This window comes from Callorhinchus milii, unplaced genomic scaffold (genome assembly GCF_018977255.1).
Source record: "Callorhinchus milii isolate IMCB2004 unplaced genomic scaffold, IMCB_Cmil_1.0 Scaffold1, whole genome shotgun sequence".
Classification (NCBI taxonomy): Eukaryota; Metazoa; Chordata; class Chondrichthyes; order Chimaeriformes; family Callorhinchidae; genus Callorhinchus; species Callorhinchus milii.
In genome coordinates this window covers 57016357-57033013 of record NW_024704742.1, presented here as the reverse complement: position 1 = coordinate 57033013, position 16657 = coordinate 57016357, and the positions used below count along the sequence as shown (strand labels likewise).

The 16657-nt window shown below is 43.9% G+C and overlaps 1 protein-coding gene across 1 annotated transcript in view; it reads left to right on the top strand.

The window, feature by feature from the left end:
- snx25 (sorting nexin 25) overlaps positions 1-16657 on the top strand; it is a 119118-nt gene that overhangs the window by 44592 nt on the left and 57869 nt on the right. Inside the window, exons 3-5 of the mRNA XM_007892828.2 lie at positions 2982-3198; positions 6263-6435; positions 14668-14854. Coding sequence (XP_007891019.1) covers positions 2982-3198; positions 6263-6435; positions 14668-14854 — 577 coding nt within the window. The remainder of the gene's footprint in view (positions 1-2981; positions 3199-6262; positions 6436-14667; positions 14855-16657) is intronic.

Below are 16657 nucleotides of genomic sequence, written 5' to 3'. Positions count from 1 at the left end.
CTAGATTTGCAATATAGAGAGTGAATTTTCAATAACTTACTTTCAAAGGGTTATTTGTGTATTCTTGGCATTTTTAGTGACTAATTAAAAATTTTGCTTCTAGGATTTGAAGCATAAGTAGATGAGCTACGTCCAGAGCCTACATTCAATACATTCAAGTATTGCGCAAATCGAAGTTGAGATCCCCTCAAACAATCCCGACAGTGAGGTCATAATTATGATTTTTAATGATGTTTTTAAAGTTTGGTGAACAAAGATAGCTCTGTGAACTGAAAGTACATCATGCTTCGAAGCAATCTATTTTTAACCAATGAAAAGGATTGTACAACTCTCCTAATACAAACGGGTTTACACATTATGCAAAATACTGCAGATGCTGGAAATCTGAAACCAGAACAGGTGAAGGGTTGTTGACCCGAAACATTACCCACTTTCCTTTCTCCATAGATGCTGCCTGACCTGCTAGGTTTACACATTGCCTGGGCCAAAAGAAAAGTGCAGAAATAAATATTTGCTAAAAAATTGCGGAGTGCTTCACAAATTTGCGGAAAATTGCGGAGGGCTGGATTGGTGCTACTGAGAAGCGCATTTTGCATTCGTGTCCTCAACATGTTTCTTCAAAAATACTTCATGCTCAGGAATAAGTATATATTACGAAGCTGCTGGTATTGGAATACTCCCTCCCTGTTTCGTGCAGTTGCATAGAAACTCTTGGAAGGCAGGAGCTTTTCAAGTGGTATGTCTGCTCTAGTCAAACACCGCACAATGTCCAATTTGAATTCTTTCCTCTCCGTTGATGATGCAGAGGCTCTAGAGAAGCAGGTTGTCGGATCAAGTTGTCTTTGAGGTGCAGAACCACCTAGAAAGGAAAAAAAAAAAATTGATCTTCGTGATGCATTTGTCATTAGAAATGTTCCATCTATTTGTTTTTGTTTGCTGTGTTTGTTTTATGTTGGGATTAACAACAACAACAACTTGGATTTATACAGCGCCCTCCACGCCGGACGGCGTCTCAGAGCGCTTCACAGAAACAAATCCCGGGGCCGAGCCAGGGGGAGGGAGAGGAACGTGACCAAAGGCGCAGTCGAAAAGAAAGGTCTTCAGAAGGGACCTGAAAGTAGGAAGAGAGGGGGCGAGGCAAAGGGAGTGAAGAAGGGAATTCCAGAGCCTCGGCATAGTGGCTGAAGGCACGACCGCCAAGGGTGGAGCGGAGGACTTGGGGGATGAGGAGGAGGCCAGACCTGGAAGAACAAAGGCAACGGGTACTGGTTTGAGGAGAGAGGAGGTCAGAGAGGTAGGGGCGTGCAGAGGAGTGCAGGGACTTGAATACAAGGGTGAGGATCTTGGAATCGATCCTCTCTGGGATTGGCAGTCAGTGCAGTCTGGCAAGGACCGGGGTGATCAGGGAGCGGAGTTTCAAGCGGATGAGAATGCGGATGGCAGAGTTTTGGATGATTTGGTTTTTATGGATGGTGGTGGATGGCAGACCGGCAAAGAGGGCGTTAGAGAAGTCAAGCCGAGAGGTGATTAAGATTTTCTTTCAAAATGATAGTGAAAGCAAATAATGATACATTTTCATTTAATATTAAGTATATCAAAAGTATTTTACCTTCATTTTTTTTTCTTTATTGCTGCTGCCTTGGGTTCACAATGTTTCAGAGATTTCACGTGGTCATCAATGGTGCACTTGTAAACATGGTAAATTGCGTGACAGCAAATGCGGCAGAACAACTGCCCCCCTTTATAAAGTTCATCTGGATAGATTACAGTTCAATCTGAGGGACTGACGGATAATGAGACGGCTGCCCCTGGGCTTCCTCACGGGGTTTACAAAAACGTTTGGACATTTTTGTATTGTACAACCTAAAAAGTAAAACAACACGGATTAAAACTATAGGTATATATTTCCTGAAAATGCAGTTTATGTTTAAGATACTAAATATTTTAATAGTACAGCACTTACCACGAGTTTGTCGCAGTAGTGTGACGCGGCTGCTTTTTGTATCGAGGTTTATTTACCAGCGAAGTGGTTTTTCCGCACATGCCGCTTCCGCAATCCCAAAATTCACCGCAGGCCACCGCATGTGCGGACCATAGTAGTATCACTGAGCAAACAATGCGAGTGGCCTGGGGCCTGGCGCACTGTGTGTAAAGGTTATTACCTGAGGGGCTGTTTGTAGCGGATGAGGGCCGTTTTGGCGGAAAATGCAGAAAATGTGCGCCCGCACTTTTCCATTGGCCCAGCTCATTGCTTACAAAACTATTTGTACAAGATCACTTTGTCTCTTCATTCAGCGCTAGATCTGAATCCACTTCTCAGTGACTGAAAAGTATTATATTATCCCTGTACCATCTCATCTACACTACATGGTTGGAGGTGCCATCTTGAACGATTTAAAGCAAGGCCCCATCTGTGCCTGTTTGGGTGGGCGCTCAAGGTTCCATAGTAAAAATTCAAAAAGAGAATGGAGTTTCCTCCGGTCATCTGGACAACAATCCCCCAGAAAAAGTTTGTTATTTACTTGATGGCTTTCTGTGAGACATTGCTTCTCTTTGACCGTGCCTTCAGCTCCCCTCTCGACTCTCTACCCCCTCCTCGCTCCCTCCCTTCCCTCCCCTCACCATTTCCCCCCTGATCGGGTCCTGACCCAACTGTACAGCGCCTTGGGACGTCCTCCCGACGTGAAAAGCGCTATATCAAATGCAAGGATTATTAAAGGCGCTCTATAAATGGAATCTTGTTGCTGTTGATTGCTGCATGTAAATTGGCTGCCACGTTCATCCACAAATACACTGTCACTCCACTACAAAATATCAAATGCAAGGATCATTTGGCCTGCATTCGAATCCAGTTCAGTCACTCACTTTCAACATCTGATGTAACAAGTGCAGGGGGCATGTATAACCTTAACGGAATTTTGTGCCTAACCTTTCAAAAATTCTGACTGATCTGGCTGTTTCTGTGATATTTTGTGTTTCAGTGTTTGACTACAGCTACAGGGACTATGTTCTTTCCTGGTATGTGGAGATCAGCAAAGATGAAGGACAGCTGTACCACATGCTATCCGAAGATTTCTGGGAAATAGCAAAGCAACTGCGCATTCGATTGATGAATATCGACATAGTTAAAGTTGTTTGTAATGATGTCGTTCGGACTCTACTCACCCACTTCTGTGACCTCAAGGCTGCAAATGCCAGGTAATGCGCTGCTCAAACTAGGTTTAATTTGTGCATTTATCATTTATATCCTCCGGTCTTACTTTGAAGTAAGAGTCTGAGTTTCCTATCTATAATCATTATTTTATGTACTTGATGTATTCTTTCTGTAACTGCTGTTTTCTAGACTGTGAATCTTAATCTTTAAATCTTTCTTCGCTGCTTATTGGACTCAACCAGCTATTCCCCGCTCAGGCTGCAGACTGTCCAGACCTCTGCAGTCTGTGTTGTCTCCTGTGCCAGTGTCTGCGAGTCTGTCACACCCATCCTTGCTCAGCTCCACCGACTCTCTATGCCCCCAAGGGATGGAGCTCAAGATCTTTGTTCTCACATTTAAATCCTTCCATGGTTTAACTCTACTCTATCTTCTTCACCCATACCAACCTGTCTGTTCCCTTCTCTCTGTCGACACTGACCTACTCCATGTGCCCTGCTCTATCTGTCCCATTATCAGCAGGCCGGTTTACAGCCACTTGGTGTCCACTCTCTGGAATGCCATTTCCAGGTTCCCCTGACTTGCTTCCTCCACTTTTTATAAGCTACTCCTAAAAACTTACCTCTTTGGCCTCTCTTTCGTTCATCTTCCTCCTCCTCACCCACCCTTGGCCCACACCCTCAGCTCCGATTGAGAACCAGAATTATCGAGCTCTTTGGATGTCCTCCAAATGTGAAAGCCACCGTATAGTGTAAATTGCATTGAATATTGTAGTCCTATTTGAGACCAATCTGCTTGGTCTGTTCTGAACTTTTTCTAATACAAAGACCATTCGTCAAATTAAGGCGTCTTTCTTTGCATATATGAGCAAAATAAAGACCAACTCTTTTGTGGCCACTTCCCCATATTCAAGATGATTGGGGCCAGAGGCAAGTCTGAATAAATTTGAAAATAATATTCACAGAAGATGCTATGTATAACGTTTTGCTGTTTGAATCAGGATTCTGCTCTTCTCCCTTCATCCCTCTTTCCCAACTACTCACAAGATTGGTTTGGATGAAGAAGGCCCTGCAGCTTATCTGATCTCATCCTTCCAGAACATCCCACCCTACCATCACACCATCATACTGTTTTTTAAGTGAGTCAGTTGTTCTGACCTGTACCGTCCAGGACACTTATGTTTGGAATTCTCAGTGAGCTCAGCAGTGACCTTATCTGACATTATTACTGTCTCTAAATTAATTGTGTAATTTCTCTTTCACTTTCCTCCAGCAGTTTGACTCTTTCTTCATTTTTCTTCTGCTGGAAGGTATAATTCCACAGCTACTGGTCACCCTCAGGCACCTCACCAAAGTGGCCATTCTCAATTTCTGAACCTCAATTGTGAGTTTTGGCAGGTTGTTCAATCATAGGGGCACCTCAGCCTGCCTTCACTTAATATCCACACATGCAGACATCCAGTGGATCAATCTTCTACAAACCTATCTTGTATGCCTCGCAAGATACACAGCTTTTCAAAGTTTCAGCAAAATGGAATTTGATTCTCGGTTTCCTGTTCTCAGTGAAATAAAATAATTAATTCAGTTTGATTTTCTGATAACATTGTCTATTTAACACTTCTGGTTATCATTGAGCAGTGATTTGTGAAGGTATCTTGCAATAATTACAAACCAGTATTATTACTTTTAATCCATTTGTACCGTTAACTCTACCGGTATAAAAGCTGTTAAATTGTTCTAGTGAGACTTAGCATTTCATCATAAAGTACAGTTCGAAGTACAGACTTGAGATGGTATAGATATTGTTTTTTAGTACAGGCCACATACATGTGTCCAGGTCAGGCTGCCTTTCTCTTGAATTTGACCTAACGGTCACTTGTCTTTAGTCACTGTTGTTTATCTTTGCCTCTGAAAGCTCTGAGAAGAGGTCAGTTTGTTAACCAGTGTTGGGTATTGCCTGGTGTTCGCCAATGTTGAAAAGGAGCATTGCTGATGCACTGTATCAGGACCTCTGCTGCAAACCGGATTATAATGAGCTTATTACCAGCCTCCCTTGCTGAAAGAGCTGTAACAAAAGTAAGATAAATCCCTAGTAAGATCACCTTTGCAGATCTTTGAAATAATTGAAATAACTAGGTTTGGTTCTGCTATGCACATTCCATGGAGTGGCTTCTGTGTTTAGTACTCCCGAGACCTGTGAATACTGTCGGGCACTACTGGTTTGTTACATCTGTTGTGAAGAAGAAGATACCTGTGTAATTATCACATTCATTCATTCCCACTTTTAACTCTTTTAATACCTTATTGCTACTGGTTAGAGACAGCCGGGCACTTGCTTAATGGCTCCCAACATGCACCCGGCAAGCAAGAAGCCACAGGCCTGAAGTTTCTCCAGTTCATATCCTTAAGACTTCAATGTTAAAATTGTGCAGAATTTGGGAAAATTCACTATCCTATTTTTCCCCCTGATATTTTTTGGCATTGGAGAAAAATGCCTTTTAAATTAAAACTAGATTTAGGAATTTTCTGAAATTCTGCAGCTCACAATTTAGGTGTCAGCCTGGCTCAGTTGGTCGTACTCTTGTATCTGAGTCAGAAGGCAGTGGGTTCAAGCCCGATATCGGTACTATATCCCATGGTACTATTCAAAAAGAGAAGGAAGTATTTCCCAGTGTTCTGGCTATCAATCCCCAAATAAAATTGGTCATTCACTTTGTGCTGATTTATGGGATATTCTTGTACACAAATTAACTGCCATGTTGCCTGCAAAATACGCAGCTGCTCCACTTTACAATATATCCCGTTGTCCTGATGTAAAATGCAAATCAAATGCAAGAATCATTTAATTAGTTTAGGACGATTGTCTTAAAGTTTACCTTTGGAACTCCATCCCACAGCTTTGCTCTCTCCCTCTTTGACCGCACCTTCAGCCACCCTCCTATCCCTGGCCTCCACCCCTCCTGATCCCTGCTCAGGTCCAAATTCTTGACTGTTCAGGGCTTTGGGATGTCCTCCTGATGTGAAAGGCACTATAGTGTAGGTGAAATGTAATTTTTTTTATTGGAATAATGCTGACCTTTGATGTATGTGATTTAAATATTGTTCTTTCTAGGCAGGAGGAACAGCCCAAGCCTTTTGCCCTACACCCATGCTTGAAGAGCCCCGAAGATGAGAGCCGATTCCTGCGCACATGTTCACGAGTGCTGGTGCTCTGTCTTTTAACCACAAAAGATGTCCATTCTCGCAGTCTGCGAATTGTTCTTGCAGAAATATTAGCCATGAAAGGTATATGTTGCCATGGTATATTACATCTTCAGTTATCGGTTTCATTGGATGTACTTCAATCTGTCGTTTTGTTCTATCGATGTAGATATTTTATTAAACTTCCTGGTAATCGGGAGTCTGAAATGTTGGGATTGAGTCATCCCTCTGTGGCGGGCGGTAGTCTGAGCCAGGAAGGTAAGCAGTATTCCAAGGCGCTGCTGGTGACAGAGGAGCCAACCTGAAGCAGAATTTGATGATGAAGACCATTCACTGGTTGTGGTGTATGACACTTTTATTGGATGTTATTTTTGTGTAGCTGCGTCGCTTTACCATGCTGCTCAGGGAGTTCCTGGTACTATTTAGTGATAGCTGAATCTACACTCGATCTCAACTTGTGACCAAACTGGATTTCTCAGGCGTTGAACTCCATGGTGATGTGCCTGGTCAAGGGAGAGTTGAGCTGATTCAACTCTTTATGGTGAACTCTGTTCCCTGATACTTGAGGCAGGCAGGAGCAAAGTATTCCAGGGCACTGTTAATGATCGACAAGCCTGCCAGCCTCATCAGTGACACTTGGAGGGTATCACTTGGTGAATAGCATTCTTTTGCCACAGCTCCTGATATCCCTGACACTAATGGTTTGTTCTAGTTTGATGTGCTGCAGAAAACATTAAACGTGCCTCTTAATTAACAAATTGTGTGCTTATAGCTGATTCAATTCTAGCAATGTACATTTTGAAGTTCCCTTATGTCTGAGGTTCTGTAAACCAGCATCTGTGTTCTTCAGAAATTGAGATTGTAGTTGATGGGATGAAAGAAATGGCATTCTCCAGATCAACAACAATTTACACTTGTATAGTCATTCAGTCTGGGAGAAAGTCTTGTAAAGAGTTTCACAAAGACCGAGTGAGAAATGGATCGCAATAATTTTCAGGGAACTTTGTGTTCTAGATTTTGCTCTTTTTAGTTCTATTTTACTTTTAACCTTTCTGTGTCTTTTTGGAGGCTGATATGTGATAAGGTGCTTTGGAGGCATTCTCAGTAGGCTGAAACTCTCGAGAGATGAAAAAGACTTCTTAGCATGTTGGACCTAAAAACCAATTAGGAATAAGTTAAGGATTGGAAGGCATACAATATATTTACAAATAGGCAGTTAATGAATCATTACTGTAATGTGCAATGTTAATGGTAGCATGTGATACAAAGGCAATCAGATGGAGTCTGATGTCCATTTTAATAATGATGTAACTGGTGATGGAGAGTGCGTTTAGTTCTAAGTTGGCATGAAGAAAAACGTGTTAAACTGGTACAAAATGAGATGTTGTACAGTTTAATTTTTTCTTTGAGTTGTGATATGAGCACACCGCCGTCTCACTTTGATGATAATGATAATAATAAACCTTGCATTTGATATAGCACCTTATCACGTCTTTGAGAAGTCTCAAAGCGCTTCACAGAATATACTGTAAAGTGAATTTGACTGTATATTTTGTGGGTGAAAAGCGGCAGTCAATTGGGCACAGCAGTCCCCAAAGTCGTGATTGAGTGACCAATTTTATTATTTTTTTTAAGGAATTATTCCCTCCGGAAAAACAATCTGGCAATTGACTAACAACCGGGTTCGTACTTACTGCTAAGTAAATAGAGGCGTATGGAGTAAGGAAACTTGCTTAACGTTTCGCCCTATCGGGAATCGAACCCAGGTCTCTTGCTTATGTGGCGAGTGCTCCAACCATTGATCTGCTAACCACCTTTTGATATGCAAAAGGTGCTGAAGTTTGAGGATTTGGGTTCTGGTTAAGTTAGGCTTTGTGACTTGGCTTTACCCTTTATTGGAAACAAAATGATTACAATTTCTATATAATATAATAATAATCCTTGCATTTGATATAATAACTTATAGCATTGGAACATCTCAAAGTGCTTTGCTGGATTTTATCATAACGTGTAGTGACTGTAGTTGTAGATAAATGATTATGTTACTAATGTGATGGAACTGATGTTTTGAAAGAGTTGTCGCCTCCCAACTGCGCTCTTTCCTTTCCACCCATTCACTTTTCGAACCCCTTCAGTCAGGTTTCCGTGCTGCCCATAGCACAGAAACTGCCCTGGTCAAGGTCACCAATGATATCCTGACCATCTGTGACCAGGGCTCCCTCTGCCTCCTCATCCTCCTCGACCTATCGGCAGCATTCGATACGGTCGACCACGCTATCCTACTCCACCGCTTGTCCTCCCACCTCAACCTTCAAGGCACTGTCCTTGAATGGTTTAGGTCGTACCTTTCTCACCGTCTTCATTTGTCTCGACGAATGGCTTCTCCTCCACCCCCCGCACTGTCTCATGTGGTGTCCCTCAGGGCTCTGTCCTCGGTCCCCTCCTCTTCACCCTCTATATGCTCCCCCTTGGTGACATCATCCGCAGACATGGAGTTAACTTCCACATGTATGCGGATGACACCCAACTCTACCTTTCCTCCTCTACTCTCAACTCCACGACCACCGATGTCCTGACAGCTGCCTGTCCGACATCGAGTCCTGGACGAGAGACAACTTTCTTCAGCTCAACGTGCGAAAAACCGAGGCCCTCCTGATTGGCTCATGTCAGCGCCTCCGCACCTCAGGCGCCGACACCATCAGCATCCAAGGCTGCACTCTCCACCTCTCAAAGCCGGTCAGGAACCTCGGCGTTTTGTTCGATCCTGAGCTGTCCTTTCTCCCTCACATCCGCACCACAACTGGCACCGCCTTCCATCACCTCCGGAACATCGCCAGACTACGGCACTACCTCACCCCTCACGCTGCTGAAACCCTGGTTCACGCCTTTGTCACCTCAAGGCTGGACTATGGGAACTCTCTCCTCGCCGGCCTTCCCGCCACCTCCCTCCACAAGCTGCAGGTCATTCAGAACTCTGCAGCTCGTGTACTGTCCCGCACCAGGCTTCGCGACCACATCACTCCCACCCTCGCTCGCCTCCACTGGCTCCCCATCCCCCAGAGGATTGATTTCAAGATCCTCATCCTCACCTACAAGGCCATTCACGGCCTTGCTCCCTCCTACCTCTCCAACCTACTATCCCCCTACCTACCTGCCCGTACCCTCCGTTCCTCTCGGCTCCGGTCTGCTCCACGTCCCCCGCCCCAATCGCCCTACCATCGGTGGTCGGGCCTTCAGCCTCTCAGCCCCGAGGCTCTGGAACTCTATCCCCCAGTGCCTTCGCCGCTTCCTCCCTCTCCTCCTTCAAGGCCGGTCTCAAAACCTTTCTCTTTGACCGAGCCTTCAGCTCCCCTCTCGACTCTCTTCCCCCTCCTCGCTCCCTCCCTTCCCTCCCCTCACCCTCACCATTTCCCCCCTCCTCCTCCCTCCCTTCCCTCCCCTCACCCTGACCATTTCCCCCCTCCTCCTCCCTCCCTCCTCACCCTGACCATTTCCCCCCTCCTCGCTCCCTCCCTTCCCTCCCCTCACCCTGACCATTTGCCCCCCTCCTCGCTCCCTCCCTTCCCTCCCCTCACCCTGATCATTTCCCCCCTGCTCGGGTCATGACCCAACTGTGCAGCGCCTTGGGACGTCCTCCTGATGTGAAAGGCGCTTTATAAATGGAATCTTGTTGTTGTTGTTGTTTTCATTGTTATGATAGAGAAACTATCTGGTCCAGATAATACATTCGCAGTCATCATGTGAACACGATTATTGTGCTAAAGGGATCTGACTTACTGTGTAGAAGTACCAATAGTTGTAATAAGCTGTGAAAGCCCTAATCGTATTTCCCTCTCCCAAGGCCAGGAGCAATAAGATCAATTATAGTACCACGTGGGCTGAGATTGCGGATTAAACCTAGGAACCTTACGGTTTGTGTTGTTCAGAGCTCAGTGCCAAACTCAGCAGTGTCTTTTTCCAACAGGAGAGAGGGAACCTTTTGCAGTTTTTTTCAAAAAAGCTCTAGCTTTGTAACCTTGACTTTCATTCTCTGGAGATGTCTGATCAATAACAGCTTAACTCTCCATGATACATTGCATCAGGTAGTTGTCTGGATTAATATGGGCCAACAGTTGACAGATTCAAGTTTGTAACCAGGTCATGCACTGAATCATTTAATTTTACTGGTGCTGCTGCTCCTACTCTTGGATAAGCTAAGCTGGTCTTCAGCTTGAGAAACAATACAACACCAATTACGTCTTGGATTTATACAGGATAATGTCTTGGAACCCTTCACAGGGATAGTATTAGATGCTGAGTGAGGGTTGAGGTGGTGGTGATAATAGGTATGAGTGAGGAGGTAGTTGTTTTGCTGGCATTTAAAGACCAATCGAGAGGAGGCGAGACTAAGGGGTACAGAGGAGTTCCAAGAGTGGGGCAAGGTTGCTGAAGGCTTTTCCACTGATGGTGAGGTGGGTGGGTTGGAGGATTTGTCGCAGGTCTTCTGTCGGAGGGGGCAAACAGAATAGTGGTGTAGGAGATGACAGAGACAGGGAGGTGCTGGCGTGAAAAGATTTGTAGGTAATATTTAGAAATAGCTAATGAAGTGAATCTTAAAGGTGCTGCCAAAAGAACCCTAATTAACTAGCCAGCCATGTTACTTTTGTGCTGATCTTCCAGAAATGTTATTATTACTTTGAAACCAATGTTTGGAAATCTGTACGCTGTGTGATGTATTCCAACTAAGTATTTAAATGATAAAAGTGCCTGTGATTCAATATGACTGAGTAATTCATAAATCAAGCAAAATTAGATGAAATGTGCAGTCACAAGCAATGTTCCATACTGCCGTTGGACTATTAAGCAAAGATTTGTTTTTCCCGTTCTGGTGGAACAAAGTTTGAAGCTTTAAATTTGTAATTGCATCATGTTATTGGGTTATTGGTACCATGACATTGTTTATTTGTAATAAATTTGGCGACTTGTAGCATGTGAAGGGGTAACATTTGAGTGGTAACATTTTTAACATTTGAGTGGTAATCTGTAGCAAGTTCGGGGAGGGGTGGTGGGGGGAGGTGATTTGTAGATTCATTATTATTCTTAAATCCTCCTTGTCCTGGGATACAGTTATCCAATCCAATTATTTGCAGCCTTGGGTCCCATTGCTCCCGGGCTCATTAATCCTGGGCTCAATACTTCTGCTGATGGCAGTTGTGGGTTTCTCCAACTGCAGAATTCTCCGGTTTAATTGTAGCCTCCAGACCTCAAAATGTGGGCAAATCAATGATAACACTGTTGTTAATTAGATCAATGAAAGCCACTGCACATACATACTTCTGGGTAATTGTGTTCTCAAATCCTGCTCATCTAGGTACAAAATATTCTATTTAATTTCTACTGAAGTTCTGTAAGCCTAGTAAATACCGATTAGCTTCCTGAATGTGGAGGAAGTTTCCCTTTGGCTGTTTTGTGGCATGCGTGTACAGTGGGAGCGCAAGTTTATTTATATGATTCTCATCTTTACATTGAAAGGACTGGAGAAGTGCAACATGACATTTCATAGTTGTAGAATTACACAACCTGTTACAGCATGGAAACCGGCCATTCAGACCAACTCGTCGTGCTGGTGTTTATACTTTGTGAATCACCATCATTCCTCAACCCCTCTTGTATTCCCTTGTTGTCACTTGCCACCTGGAGCTTTGTGTCTTGGTGCATATGTTGAAAAGCAAAGCTATTGCTTATCGAAGCAGTGTGAACATGAGTTAGGCTGAGAGACAGGTCTCTGTATTCCTATCCGTGCCACTTTAAGACTTTATGCTCAGAATGACTCTCCCAAATCGTACCTCTCACACCACCTCCACTTCATCTCCACAAACGGCTTCTCGTCTAGCCCCTGTATTGTTTTGTGCGGCGTTCCTCAGGGCTCTGTCCTTGGTCCCCTCCTCTTCAATATCTATATGCTCCCTCTTGGTGACATCATCCACAGACATGGGGTCCCCATCCACATGTGTGTGGATGACACCCAACTCTATCTCTCTGCCTCCTCCCTTGACTCTAGGATCACTGCTGTCCTGACAGAATATCTGTCAGATATCAAGTCCTGGATGAGAGCCAACTTTCTTCAGTTGAATGTCAACAAGACCGAGGCTCTCCTGATTGGCTGCCGTCAGCGCCTCCTCACCTCAGGCGCTGACAGTATCACCGTCCATGGTTGCACACTCCACCTTGCTAAGCCAGTCCAGAACCTTGGCATATTGTTTGATCCATAAATATCCTTTCTACCCCACATCTGGCCATGACCCGCTCTACCTTCCCCCACCACAACATCGCTCGACTCCGATACTGTCTCACACCGCAGGCCGCCAAAACCCTCATACACGCCTTCATTGCATCGAGGCATGATTATGCAAACTCACTGCTTATCGGCCTCCCCAACAACCCCCTCCACAGGCTGGAGATCATCCAGAACTCTGCAGCTCGTGGCCTCTGACGCACCAGGCTCCGTGACCCTATCACCCCCATCCTCGCCCGACTCCACTGACTTCCCATCACATAGAGGATGCAGTTCAAGATCCTGGTCCTCGCCCTCAAAGCCCTCCGTGGCCTCGCTCCCCCTTACCTCTGCGACCTCCTAACCTCCTACCATCCTGGCCACTTTCATTCATGTAGCGCTCTTTGCGTAGGTCATAGAATAATGTCTGAGTGCTTCACAATAATAGCTTCAGACGGTGAGCAATAAGGAGAGGTGACTATAGGTGTGGTCAAAGAGGCTTTACGTGGGATTTAAAGACAGATAGGGAGTTTCAGAGGTTAGGGGTATTGAAACAGCAATGCCTGAATGTGCAGACAATTCATTGGGAGGGGTAAGAAATACACTTCTTGGATCATTATTGTTTTTTTGGTCATTGGCTCCTTGAGAGATTCTCATTGATTAATGTAACAAGTGAACCTGGGAATATTGGACATAAACTAGCACCATTGGCAAGAAGCTGCAATCCAATAAAGGTTGTTCATTCGTTTTTCTGTGTTCTTATATTGCATTATCTATAGGATGAGAATTAAATTGATTTTTTTCCAACAAATTGGTTTATTTTTTATCACTGGCTGGAATTGATGCCAGTAAATATTGTTTCCCATTGTCAAACCTAACTTGAGGGTAATTAAAATTTGTGAGCACAATTGCACACTGAGCAGTGCACCCTCGGGTGCTGGAAGATTAGGTTAGGTTGTGAACCTCATCTTAGATCTGCCTGAAATATCAACAACATCTTGCATTTATATAGCGCCCTTCACACTGGGCAGATATCAAGGGAAATGTAGAGATACAGTAATTTTTAGCAAACTAGTATAAATCATTAGTTAAGGTGTTGTTTGAATATTGTTTCTGGTTTTGATCACCCACCCATAGAGAGGATGGAGAGGAATCTTATAAGGATGATATCAGGGATGGGTGGTTTGAGCTACGGGCAAAGACTGGAGGAGCAAAAAGGGGAGATTAGGAGGAAAGGTTAGGATGTGGGCTGCCCTGCAGAGAGCGATGGGCAAGGCAGGATCCATGTTAGTTTTCAAGAGAGAACTAGATAGGTATCCAAAAAATAATTTGAAGGGTATGGGGAAAAGGCAGCTAAATGGGACTGAATGGATTGTTCATTCATAGTTCTAGCATAGGCATAAAGGCCTGAATGGCCATCTTCTGCATTGTAATGTTCTATTGCCATTCAGACCCTTGAGCCAGTACCACTGTTACCTTTAACACTTCATTCCTTTAAAATGAATAGCGCCATTGAACATTCCCTTGCAATTTACTTCTAAGAAAAAAAATAACTATGGAAATTTTGCATTTTGATATTATGGCTTAACAGATATATTATGTTTTATACAATATTAAATGTATAATTTAAAATAATTATTATTTTGATATAATGCCTTAGATGTAATTTTACTGTGAAATGTAGGCATTTTGTTTGTAGCTGAATGTGGTTGCCAATTTGCACGCAGCAATGTTCCACAAACGGCCGTGATGTAAATGACCAATTTTAACATTGACCAAACAGATGAGCCCCAGGGTAACAGCGCACGAAAGATGCCAGACAGTGCAATGCATGGTGTCCGCATCACCACAAGATAGAAATTAGCTATAATGTCCTCCTTTGAAAGATGGCCACAAACAAAATGTCCAGAAGTTGTTAATATGAGCAGAACCAAACACCAGCATGAGCGACCACTTTCAGAGAGGAGGAGAAAGGTTCTAGGGAAACGTACTTCAGTAGATGATGGGAATTATCTGATGGGAATCGCCTGTAATAACCTCTTTCCTGAATGTCCTGTTGCCAGTGCTGAAGCCCATGGTGGAGATGTTGAGTGATCCCGACTACATTAATCGAATGCTGCTCACTCAGATGGAGCACAGGGAGCACGTGAACGAGCACCACAAGAAGGCTTACTCCTACTCTCCATCCTACGAGGAATTCATCAAACTTATCAATAGCAGCTTCGACGTGGACTTCTTAAAGCAGCTGAGGTAATACAACACAATTTACATTTATGTAGAGCTCCACTTCAGGAGGGTGTCTCATAGTGCTTCACATTGTTACGTAGGTACCCGAGCCAGTGCGTGGGTGGGTCGCAGCTAAAGACGGTAGGTGGGGAAAAGTGACCGAAAGCGCAGGCAAAGAAATAAATTGAGGCAGACTTTGCACGTGGGGATTGAGAGGACTAGTCACAAGAACCATGTCCAGATGGAGTTCCAAAGAGAGGCAGAATGGCTGATAGCTCACCCACCAATGGTTGGGTGGATAGAGCGGTGGACGTGAAGCAGGCCAGGGTTTGTTGAGCGAAGGGATGTGGCTGGGTTGGTAGGCTTTGTAGGAAGTCATGGAGGTAGGGTGGGGCAAGGCCGTGGAGGGATTTCAAAGGGATTGGCAACCCTTTTAAGGTGTGTGTTTTTTATAGGTGGTACTTTTGTGATGCACAGGACGACTGGGGAGGAACATACAGTAAATTTGGTTGTGTAGAGTGGAGATGTATGGAGACATTGTGCAGAGGGATATGGAAACACTGGGCCACAGATTGTGGCTTCATACCTGTTGTTTCGAAGGAAATTAATTATCACAGTTTAAATCTTAATCCCACCCCAACCAAAATGCAAGTGAGGAATTGTGTTAAATTCGTCTTTTAAATGTGGGGAAATTAATGGAAGATATTTGGATGTAAAATTAGAAATTACACAGAAAACTTGAAATGTTGTTGCTGATCTAAGTTTCGCTGTATTGATGGGTGTGAGATTGAAGAGTAAATTGTGTTTTGGATGTGAAAGCGGCAGTAGTCCACATTGCAGGTGTATTCAGACCTCAGTGAAGGCTAGGAGGAGGGTGATGGGGTGGGGAAAAGAAAAGAAAGCCTCCGTTTTCCAATGGCTCTGCGAAGAACAGGAACTTGCTGTGGGAGAATTACAGGTCTGAAGCCACAACCTCAGTGAAGGCTGAAATCAGCAGTGGTATTTGGATTGTGAGTTTTCACTGTGTGAGAACTATCAGATTGCAGTATCCTGAGGAGCTGTGTACAGTGGTGACTGCAGGAATCACGGATGTCGGGTGCTTATGTTATTCTTATTCTCTACTGGGGATTCACTGCAGTATCAGTGGTGTTCAAGAGGCAGTGTGGATATTGTTAAAAATTCCAAGATTTTATTCTGCATATTCTTCTTGAATTTTATCCTCTTTGTAGCCCTGAGGTTGCCAAGCCTTGACTGTATGGCCAAACAACCGGTTGTTTGAAACTTAATGGAAATTTTTGTTGCAAATTGATTTTTGCTCTTTTTTTTCTCTTCCTTATTTCATTAGCAGCAACTCACACAAGAAAATTAGTTTCATGGTAAAATCCACCCCAGTGAAAGGATTTATCAGATCTAAACACATGAGTCTCTGTTTTCCAGAATTGATTTCGTACACTGAAGCAAGATATTGTCAGGACTGCTGAGTGAGAAACCGATCTCCTCTGATAAGAATTTTTAATGTATAGAATTCAGTCCACAATTCAGGAAACACTTCTGAATGTGCAGATGGGCTGAGTTTTGAGGCCTCTGTTTAGTACAGAAAACCAAGCAGATGAGCAATGGTTTGTCAGAACTCTGGACGGATTTGTCGCTGAGGGATTTGTGGATTATCCGAGGTAGTGGTTTGGGTGAGAAGGCATCTGTAATCCTGGCTGTTTTATTAATGCAGCTCATGGTTTTAATGAAACATGAGCAGAGATGAGAAGACTGTTCCGATCGAACTACAACGCACACACTGCTTGCCCTGAATCAGTGCACAATTTATTCAGA